General features: G+C 32.5%; 1 protein-coding gene and 1 long non-coding RNA gene across 2 annotated transcripts in view; one reads left to right on the top strand and one right to left on the bottom strand.

The window, feature by feature from the left end:
• Positions 1 to 11,585, top strand: part of LOC106466612 (unc-112-related protein-like) — a 78,825-nt gene that overhangs the window by 21,537 nt on the left and 45,703 nt on the right. The window contains exon 3 of the mRNA XM_013926906.2: positions 8,116 to 8,349. Coding sequence (XP_013782360.1) covers positions 8,116 to 8,349 — 234 coding nt within the window. The remainder of the gene's footprint in view (positions 1 to 8,115; positions 8,350 to 11,585) is intronic.
• The window catches only part of LOC111087570, a 16,780-nt gene continuing 9,577 nt past the window's right edge, over positions 4,383 to 11,585 (bottom strand). The window contains exon 3 of the long non-coding RNA XR_002612252.1: positions 4,383 to 4,395. This is a non-coding gene — a long non-coding RNA (uncharacterized LOC111087570). The remainder of the gene's footprint in view (positions 4,396 to 11,585) is intronic.

Below are 11,585 nucleotides of genomic sequence, written 5' to 3'. Positions count from 1 at the left end.
ATTTACTACATGGCGTTGTGTATATTGTGTATATATATATATATATATATATATACATACATATATATTATTCATACCTTTGGTGTATAGGACTCAAGCAGATTTTGACATTAAATTTTGGGGTAAAAAAGTGCATCTTATACACCGGAAAATACGGTAATAAAATTCAGTATAACTTGAATTATAAATAGAAAAAATAACAAAAAAGTTACACAACATTGGATTCCACAGTTACAAATTAATTGATTCACACTGCAATTTGAGTTATTTATTTTGTAATTAATGAAAAATAATCAATAATTGTACTTGTAAGTTGACCCATCGCACCACGTTGTCACATGAACTTTCCTAATAGAAGGAATATAAGTAAGCCTAATTAAAAGTGCTTCCAAAATGGCGCTACCTTCTCTCAACCTTGATTTGCCCTCTAAGCATTGCTAAAATTTCGAACAGTGCATCGTCGTTTTATACTACTTTATTTTTGCACCATTGCAGCAACATGTGCTGATCTTGTAACTGCCCTCCACCAATCATACTGTACCACCTATACTAGTGCAGGTAGCTTGCTCTACCATTCCAACACAATCCTCACTTTCTTGATTGTCATTCTAGTGCATAGACGTGTATTTTATGACAAAATTTTGATTGTCCTTGATCACATATTTATATCAGTTTCAACTTCTTGTGTTTGATTTCAATTGTTTCTACTCGTTTGTTTTAGAAATATTTCTATTTTCCAAATTCTAATTTGTTCATATGAATTCCACATTTAATATAGCTGGTAATAAAATTCCTGCCATAAGTAGACAATGTTTCTGACACTAATCCCTAGGTCTCAGGGTTGAGGATGTCTACTGGCTAGCACAGGCTTTAGTCCTTCGAGAGTTCATGTCTTACGTTTGGCCAACAATTTTTCAATTAACATTACATTTTTTGGGAAGAAGTATGTAACTACTATGTGGAAATATTCTTTCTACGGCACTTTCCACCATTTACCTTGCATCCACATAATCTGCTTGATTAGGTATCGTTCTTTTCCCAGCAGATCTGTGGTAAGTTTTTCAGTGTGTATTTCTCACTTCCTGTAGGTATATCCATTTTCAATTAGTTTTTGTGAGCTTGTGTGGATGGACCTACTTTCTACACTCGATAATTTAAGTAATTTATGTCTTTTCTTCTGCACAGTGTTGGGTAAGTTAGATTTTTATACCTCTTTTCCCATCTATGTTACTTTAGTTTAAACTTGCATTTGGAGTTTGATTATTCCTTTGTTTTTTGTTTAAATTTTTACTACTTTTCACTGTCCATGTTAGTTAGTTTGTAAAGTTCCTTTTTCTGTACTATTATTCTCATCTCATTAGAGATTATATTTGAATCAAACTTTGTTATTGTCCACAGGGTGCCTTTTTATTCTCATGTTCTTTAGGGTAGGTTTTAATTTCATGTCCTTATAGATTCATTGGGTGGACTTATTTATTCAATATTTCAGGATCATTTATCTTTTACGTTCCTTTAGTGGTTTTGTACTTTAGGTGTTACTTATTGTTTTATGTTTTAGGTTGAATTTCATAGTTTTGTAGGTTTGTTATTTTTATGTACTTTGTAGAATTCTACACGTTTCTAAGTTTTGTTAACTCATTAGTAATGAGTATTTTCTTTAAGTATGTTTAACTTGTGTCTTTTTGAATACACTTCAGGACATTTCTGTGGGTTCTACTAGTTGTTTCTGATGGTTTCTGCTTCTTGTTTTGCTCTCTCACTATCACACTTCCCAGATCTCTTTCCCTTCTCCTTGGGATAGTACCTCATCCAGTTGTCTTGCCCAGTCTGTTCGAGACTTACTACGTAAAGGAGCTATCGAATGGGTGGTGCTCACTCATATGACTGCTGTATTCTGACGTGTCCATGGAAGGTCACCATCTACATAATATTTCTTCACACAAAACTCATCATCTACATGTGTCTGTAGCTGCTGTCTTTTGGAGGAGATCTTTCAGGCTGGTATGTGGACAGCTCCCAATACATTTGGCACCCTATATCTGTATATCATAGCTGTGTCTTCCTCGGGTGTTTGCCTTTGACTGTGGTAAGTCAACATAATATTATTTTGTATCTTATTTTGTTGATAAACATCATCTTTCAGGATCCCACCTGGTGGCGGGTGTTGCCTGGTCAGGTATGCTGAATTTTATATCCTAGCACTAAATCTGTATACTTCTATAACGCTCATTGCAGTGATGGGGTGTGTATATATTTATATATATGTTTTTTTATTTTATTATCACTGTATTGCATAAAAATGACTGCCACTCATGCACTTTATGAGTAAAGCAGATGGGGATTTTTGCCCATCCCTACTGATTCGTGATTCTAACAATCAAAGTCTTTCTGCTTTTCAAAATAGGAAATCTCAGACATCCATTGCACTTGTCTACAGTGTGTTGTTTCTCTGGGCTCCCTAACGCATATCCCCTCCGCCCCTTTTCTTCTAGTGGAGCACTGGAGTACTTGCCACTTCCTGTTGCTGGAGTGGTGGATCATTGAGGTTTCCTCAGGAGTGGGGTTTATACAGTAAAGTAAATCAAAATTTGTAGATCATATATACCCACTCAGTGAGAAGAGGGCTATTGTGATTATACTTATTGATTATGCAATAACATAATATTCTGGATCCAAGGTGCTTCCCCTGGATGTTTTTGCCCTGGTTGACCACACTTGTTGATCACAAAATAAATTTTTTATACAAGGCTTCCACTGGATGTCTTCTGCTAGGATGAACTGCACTTGACAAACTCACTAGTATCCCAAGGTGCTTTTCCTGGATGTGTTTGCTCGGGCAGGCACACTTGCTGATTACTCAGTAAATTACGAACAAGATATAAAACAATCACTCTTATGCAAGGTGCTTCCATTGAATGTTTTCTGTCCAGATGGACTGCACATTACATACTCACTAATATCACAAAGCTCTTCCCCCGGATGATTTGGCTTGGCTGACCACACTTGTTGATCACAAAATCAATTACAAACAAATTATGAGAAAAACAGTCTTATGCAAGGCACTTCCACTGGATTTTTTCTGCCCAGATGGACTGCACTTGACATAACCTGATGTATACCAAGGTGCTTTCCTGGATGTTTTACCTAGCTGACCACACTTGGCTATCAATATATATATCCAAGACACTTCCCCAGGATGTTTCTAGCCCAGGCATACTGCACTTGTTGATCTTACAAACTTGTGTAAGGTGCTACCACAGATGTTTTTGCCTGGGCCGACTGCACTTGTTAATCACAAAATCAATTACAAACAAATTATGAGAAGAACAATCTTATGCAAGGCACTTCCCCTGGATGTTTTTTGCCCAGGCAGACTGCACTTGTTGATCTTACAAACTTATGCAAGGTGCTTCTACTTATGTTTTTGACCCAATGTACCGCACTTGACCTATTCATATACATTTTACGATCCTTCAGCCTTAGCCACGTATAATTAAATCTGTTTATCAGGCACCTTTCTAAATTCTAACTATCATTGTGTCACGTACTCACATATGTTCCATAAGTGGACGACTTGGGTACTATCTGTTGTCCACGGGCAGAATCAGTATTATGTGACATAGTACCTGACTATTACATTCCACCTTGTATGTCTTACAGTGTTCGTTACTGGATGAAGAGCATGACTGTTCCAGAAGTAATGCTATATTCCACTGATGTGCCTCCTTTTCTAACTATGGCACACCTGTTCTTTCACCACGCTGTTCTCGGCTTGTTTGACTACTGTTGAGCCTTTACTGGCCCTTTCACCTTTGCAGTGTAGTATTTCTAGCTTTTGGTGAGAGGAGATAGTAGCATTTCAGATGTTAACATTTTCTAACACTGGAAATGTATTTCCGATAGGTACTTACCTCTTCTCACCCACTTCCCGCCTATCCTCCCCACTGATATGCCAGAGTTTCTAGTTTGTTTCTGCCAATTCTCGAAAGTGAGGATTGTGCTAGTATAGGTGGTGCAGTATGTTTGGTGGAGGGTAGTCACATGATCAGCATATGTTGCTGCAATGGCACAAAAATGAAGGGGTATAAAAGATGGAGTGCTGTTGGAAATTTTAGCAATGTTTAAAGGGAATCAAGGTTGAGATAAGTACCTATCAGAAATACATTTTCAGTATTAGAAAATGTTAACTTTAGCTGGTAATCTGAGACATTACGTAAAACCTGTGACAAGGCGAGATAAAGCGTAATCCTAGTAAGATACCTATATGCATGAGTTTACATTATATTGATCAATGAAATGAAAACTGTCAACAGTCCAATGTTGAAAATCATGTTTGACATTAAATATTTATTTATCAAGGTTAAAGATGCATACCTGTAGTAAATTCCACCCTTTCTATGTTATATCTCACAATAAATGTTACATTGTAGTTTTAAGTTATTGATGTTAGGCTTACTATTTGCCATGTACTGAAGTTTTTCCAATCTCACTACATCCTATGCTATGACGTAAAGGAAACTTGTCAAGCCAACATATAGTCTGCTAATAGTTCCAAGTTGTCTTTTTTTTTTTGACATGCTGTTGATTGGAATTGTACAGACATATATTGTCAAATAAGGACCACAAAGTTTATTATACAGCCTGGTTTTTCAAATTAAATGACTAATAGGTATTTATTAACCCTCTCGCCATGAGCATTGTTTTGTGCACGTCACAAGGTTTTAGTGAGTTATATTCAAAATTTTACTAAACTACTTTATTATCATAGTATACCAATAAATGTAGCACAAAATTATAACTAATTATCCATATTTTAACCTTTCCATGGTAAGCTTTTGCAATTTGCAGAAATCAAGTCTCAAGTTTCACTTGTACAACAATACATGTGGTAATTTTGAGATTTTTTAACGTATTCATTCCAAAACTGGTAAGATTTTGTTAAAGATCAAAGTACACAAAGAATGGCATTATTATAATTAAATGTTTTTACTAAAAATATATTATTTTTCTATTGTAGTTACTTGCATTCAAACTATTAACAAATCAAGTGCAAGGTGATTTTCATTTTAAGTGTAAAAATACTTTTCTTCATCTTATAGTTTTTATTTTTCATTTGCATAATCTCTAGTATCTCCTAAAAAGATATCAGAAGTTTTTAAAGATAAATGTTTGTATTTTATTTTTCATTTTCTCTACCATATCAATAACTAGCTATTATCATCAATGTACAATGCAATGAAAGAATTAGGAAATACATACATGTTAATTTTTTGTAGAATATCTTTAAAGATTTTTTTTTGTTAATTTCGTAATTTTATGTCTTTGCATTTTCATATTTTTAATGTTTTATTTTTCTTTCTTGTCCTTTACCATTTATTATTCATCTCAACACAAGTCAACAGTGCCCTTGAGGCAAAATTTTCATTCAGCGCATAATATCATAAGCTTTGAGAATGGATGAAAAGTGTGATTTATATTTAAAAAATGTTTAAACCTTTTAATTATACATTTTGAAACATAACTAGTACATAAGTAACTAAAATATAATAGTAAGACCCAAATACAATTTGAAATGTATTTTTAACTATAGCATATTTAGGTAAGAAACAACCATAAGTCAATCAAGCCGCCAACAATACTATAGTCAATTTCATGTACCCCATGACGACAACTGCACACCAATTTCAAAATAACCATTGTTAGATTATAGTGTAAAATGTTCTTTTTTTGTAATGAATATACACACATGTGAATGTAGCACCTACATGTCGGCTATGAAGCTCAAACAAATCTGCTGAACTTTGAAACGAATGAGTCAAAAGGTTATGTAAGCAACTTATTGTCTAGACATTCTTCTACTCAACTACCATTGTAGCTTGTTGGTCAAGTGACAATACATCTGAAATTTTAAGTAATTTTTTAATGGGTTATTTTCAAATAAAGGACTTATAATCATGTTTAATATCAAGTTTTCTCCCAATGTTTATCTTTAAACTGATTTCAGAAATGAATGGTAAACTGCAGTGTAATGTTGTGTTATTGTTTGGTGTATTAGTATTAATTTTGTTTGAGAATTGAGTTTTAAGGTTTTTGTTTTGGTGGCTGTGTGGTTAGTGGAACGTTTTTGGCATGAATGAAGGAATGCTTTATAAAATTGATTTGTTCATCTCTGTAGTCAGTTAAGCAAAGTCCTGAAGCTATGTCTATAAGGTTGTTTAGTATATTGATTTTTGTTTTGTATTCACGGTCAGAATTCCAGATGATGTAGAGGTGTATGTGTGTGTGATTTTTCGGTAAGTTTTGGTTTTGAACTATGTGTCGGATCTAATAACGTCAAGATTAAGAAAAGATAGCTGTTTGTTATTTAAAAAAGGAACATATGAAAAAAACTGAACAAAACCTTGTCACAAATGAAGAAAGATAATTTGATTAACTTGATTACCTAATATCTTTGTTTTTATCTACGGAAAACTGACTCATACAAACAGGACTGCTCCGTACGACCTATACTATCCATGTATTATTCATTTAACTATAATCTTGGTAAATATATAGCCTAGGCCCTTACCCCTTACATAACATCTGTGAGTTCCTTTTTAAAGATGTCTTTAACTTCAGAAACATATTAATCCAACTAAGCCTTAATGGTTAGCTTTAGTGTTGTGTCACTTTTCACCGAAGTTCCCATCAAGGAAGCTTGTAGTATTGCACTTGACCTCTACCGTAAGGACCCAATCCTTTAATTCATAGCCCCAATACACTTTTTGTTTCATTCTTAGAATTTACAACAACAATTTCATTTTCAGCAACATAAACTTTCTTCAAACAGATGGTTTAAGCATGGGCAACCTTGTTTCATCTGTTCTCACCAACATATTTATGACCCAGAATGAAACACAAGCCATACAATCCACACTTTATCCTTCCCTATACTGGTACAGATATGTTGATGGCACATTTGCTGTTTTCACTTCTACTGAACACATACATATTTTTGAACACATAAACTTTTGTTTGTAGTATATTTTTCATGACCTCTGTTCTGTGTGATCCTTTGGAAAGTCATCCATTCCAATTTTCTGTAAACCTTTCCTTACTAAGAAACCGGTTATTCATACTTACATTTTCTGCCCAAAATGCAGGATCATCAAAATTTGGGATGCATATATCGATTATTCATTTCATGTTGATCTTCCCTACTATTATTTGTATGATGGAGCTTTCTGTGTTCATGCTGTTCTTTTTCTGAGACTGTATAATCAGCTTCAGTACCAGTATTTTCACACTTTTTGTCAAAAAGTTTGTCATCATCAAAGGAATTATTTGGCACTTGAGGTCTTCCAGAAGTCTTGTTATTTATACTTTCATCATCGTCTAAAGCATCTGTGTGTATTGACTGATTCTCCTTAAGAACAAACTTTTCAATCGCTACACTCTGTTCTTAGTGTCTGTTTCTTTAGCAATTTTAATAGTCATTTTATTGCTACTACTCTGATATTTTTGACCAATGTCTCATTTTCTTTTGGGCATTTTTTTCTACAACAGTAATAACTAATATATATTTTAAATCTGTCCCAATAAAAGTGCATTAAAATTAGGAAAATTATTCTCAGGAAAAGCAGGAGAATGCATAAAATTTAATCCAGAGCCCAAGAGCTTCCAGGACCTTAAGGTGATCCCTGTGGCACACATTCCCTTTTTTTGCTTGGTCAGATAAACCTTAGGCCCTCCCACTTTTAATTTGTCTCCTACACCTATAAATGTTGAACATTATTATACACTTCAAATATACCGAGTGGTATAAAACGTGTGAATGTCATGCTCAATGATTTACAAATGAAACTTGCATAACCAGGTATTGTGTTGTGAATTGCAACAAATCAAAGGATTACCTAATAATCTGAACCTTTTAAACTTCAAGTGCAGGGCTCAAAGTGACTGCTTTGGTTCCTTTGCCCTAAGGTTGGCACTGTTCATTGGTTTGATGAAAAAATGATTTTCTAATATATGTTGAAATAACATTATCATAAATTTTTCTTTATATAGTAGTAAAAATAGCATAAGAATTGGACATGCCTTAGTCCTTTAAATGTAATTATGATTTTTATTTTTCAGAAGTAGCATTAGATTATTCAGATCATGCTCTCTGGTGGCCAAAAAAAAAGAAATGGTTAACTGCAACGAGGTCAACCCTTGATCAGAGTGGAGTGCAAGCAGATTCAGAGTTGCATTTTACTCCTATGCACAAACACCTCAGAGTCCAGCTTCCAGATCTCAGATACATTGAATGTAGGGTGGACTTCTCAGTAAAAACATTTTCAGCTGTGGTTAAATTGTGTAAAGAGTTAGGTAAGTTTTGGTCAAAAGTAAAATGAAAGATAATTACATTTAGATATGTTTGTGGACTGTGTCATTCCCCCTTTTTAACTTCGAAAGAAAATTGCTCTAATTGGCTGACAGACTAGTAAAGTGCATTTGCTAAAAACCTTAGGGGTCATTAAAAATGATGAAACAATTGTTCTACCTTTTTGTGACCCCCACACTTTCATTTAACACCTTGTAACGTAACTTGGTAATACCCCTAATTCATTAAGAGCAGTGAGAAATCATCTCCTCCCCCCATCTCATATCCCTTAAGTGTAAATACCTTTAAGTATATTAAACAATAATTATAAGGCTTCTTTAATAAATTAGGTAAGATATGCAGCAAACTTTAATAAATACAGGAATAGAACTATCACTACCAGTTAATCTCTAAAATCTAAAGTTTTAAGCAATCATATGCCTTACCACTGTTGGTTTATTCAATTACAATTATTTTTATCATAGTAGCAACATTAAAGTTGTTTTGTATCTTTTAAGCAGTTTTGTTTAATAACACTGCTTTTAAAAAAAATCCAATCGAGATATTTAGCATATATGTAAATATATATATGCATATGTTGGTAAGGATTGTCCTTAAAATTCTAAGAATTAAAATGTGTTTTTTTTTTTTGACAGACACTACTAATATTTGTTTTTGTTAGTCTCATACATACCTTAGTATACATACAAAGTCTGACTAAACAAATTATTCTGCATAGAAGATACATTTACTAAGTTTGCAAATGTTCCAGCTAACCTTGGGCTCCCTTTAATGTGCATCTCAAGAGGTTTTAAGGGTTACATTCAAAATTTAATTCAATAACTTTTTGATTATGTTATATCAATTAGTATAGCATAAAATCATAACTAATATTCCATATTTTAATGTTATGTAAGTTTTATGTTCTTAATTTTATAAGGCAATATTAAAAAATTCTTGAATTTCTCCTAAGGTGAGAAATGTGATATTTTTTTCTCTAGGCATCCCCTCTTCACTGATTTATTTGCCACCCCTATAATAAGTAAAAATTTTAATGTAAATTGCTCACTTTAATATTGTGATCATTTAGGCAAAGCATAATTTTCATAGCCTTCAATTTTGTTTTGTTACAGAGCTATCAAATAGAAAATCAGAACGCTCTTGCCACACCCACCTATCACATCTTCTCTTTCAGGATTTGTCAATAGCTCTCTCTTATGTTTAATGCTATATTATTATATAATATTATATCATTATGATGTGTTATATTACATTGTTTTCTGTACAGAGAACTTTTTTATCAGCACAAGCTTCGTTCCCACAGGAATCATATCGACTACCTTGGATGAATTTGTAATGGCTGTTGTTGCATAGTTAGAAAGCCATAAAAATTGTGATAGTTATGAGACATTGTCTGCTTTTTGCATGTTCTTTGTTGCATTGTTTAATTTAAAAAAATATTTAGTGCACTACTACCATTAGTATAAAAAAAAGTAGGGTTAAGTGTCATCAACAAGGCCCAGGTAAGTACTTTATTTCTTGTTTTTCATGTGTATTCTTTATTTATTTTTATAAAAGTAACTAAAAATGTTAAAATAGAAAACTCTTAAGGTTAGATTAAGTAAAATATATGATAATAATCTAATAAAAACTTATCATGAGACAAGCATGCAAGCTGCATGTTCCCCAAGTGGTTTACAACATATACTGGCTTGAATAGTAGTTAGATACGGTTCAAAGGGCAACAAAATAGATATATACTATTACGAGTTTAAAGCTACTTAGGATAAACATATGTAGTTTCATGTTACAATTTGATGCCATTCTAGAAAGAATAAAAAGGTAATTTAGATGTATTTCGATTTCTTTGTGGTTACAAGGTCAGTCAATTTGACCGACCTTGTATAGAGTTAGGATAGGGAAAATAACAGATACAATATGAAGTTTTACTGAAAAAAACGTTTGAAAGATATTTAGGTTTTAAAGGTTACACAAATGAAATTTGAGATTTTTGAGATGAAGAAAAGTATTTTTAATCTTAACATGAAAATCACTTTCCATTCAGACTCATAAAAAAAGACTCAATATATTGACGACAAATCTTCATTCAAAATACTTCACTAAAATATTTGATTTTTTTGTATGTTTGCTGAAATTCTGCCAAAAGATTGTGATGATATAAATGCTATATTAAAAGTTAGTAGTTTGAAACTATAACAAGTACAAGGTGATCACCTGGTCAGGCAATTCGACTGAGCCTGTGTATAGAGAGTTAATAAAGGTGCTTTGAATTCAAATTAAAGGATGCTAAATTGCAATACAGATTTTTCTGTATATGTTAAATGCTTTTATTGTAAGTTATGTAACATTTCTTCCCCCCTGTAATACATCATAACAGGTTTAGACACACCCCTCCCCCGTAGTGTTATGTAATTTTTGAATGGTTCCTTACCAAGAAAAATACTTCCATTTAAAAACTTATTTAAACTTCCTTATTGTATTCACCTAGTAATCATATTTAATTAAACTGTAGTTTATTCATTATACTTGAATGTTTTTGTAAGAACTATAAACACATGTTTCAGAAATTATTACAGTAACTAGTGAAACAGGTTAGGTAAATTGAAACATGTAAGGAAACACTCAGTGGAGTTGCACGTAATAACAGCTACTAAATAAAATGAAAAGTCAGTCCATGAAATTGAATGGAATATTAGTACCATAACTGGGTCCATAACTTGTAGGGACCTGGACCTAATGTCTCTATCTTTGTATTTCATTCCAAAAATAAAACTAGGTAATGAAATTGTTTGAAATTTAACAAGAACCTTTCCAAAATTATTTAGTTTCAGAAAAATAAAATATTTAATTTTGATTTTATCTGCTATTTCTAATAAAAATTTATAATTTAATGTATTTATTTGCACTTGGACTCTGAATAGTTCAACTGCAAAGTGATTTTCATTTTGGGTATGAAAATACAATTTATTATTTTACAGTTTTCACATTTCACTTGTGTAAACTCTAGTACCTCCTTAATGAATATTAAAAGTTTTTTAAGCTAAATGTTTATATTTCATTTTCCATTTTCGTTTCCATATCACTAACTCTAAGCTATTATCATCAATGTGCAGTGCAATGAAATATTTAAAATTAAGAAATAGAAATATGTACATACCTTTTAACTCTTCATTGAATAATCTTAGAATATTATTTTTGAGTGATATGCATAATTTTAAAT

This window comes from Limulus polyphemus, unplaced genomic scaffold, assembly GCF_000517525.1.
Source record: "Limulus polyphemus unplaced genomic scaffold, Limulus_polyphemus-2.1.2 Scaffold2321, whole genome shotgun sequence".
Classification (NCBI taxonomy): Eukaryota; Metazoa; Arthropoda; class Merostomata; order Xiphosura; family Limulidae; genus Limulus; species Limulus polyphemus.
The sequence above is the reverse complement of the archived record's forward strand: the minus strand, read 5'-3'. Positions and strand labels throughout refer to the sequence as shown.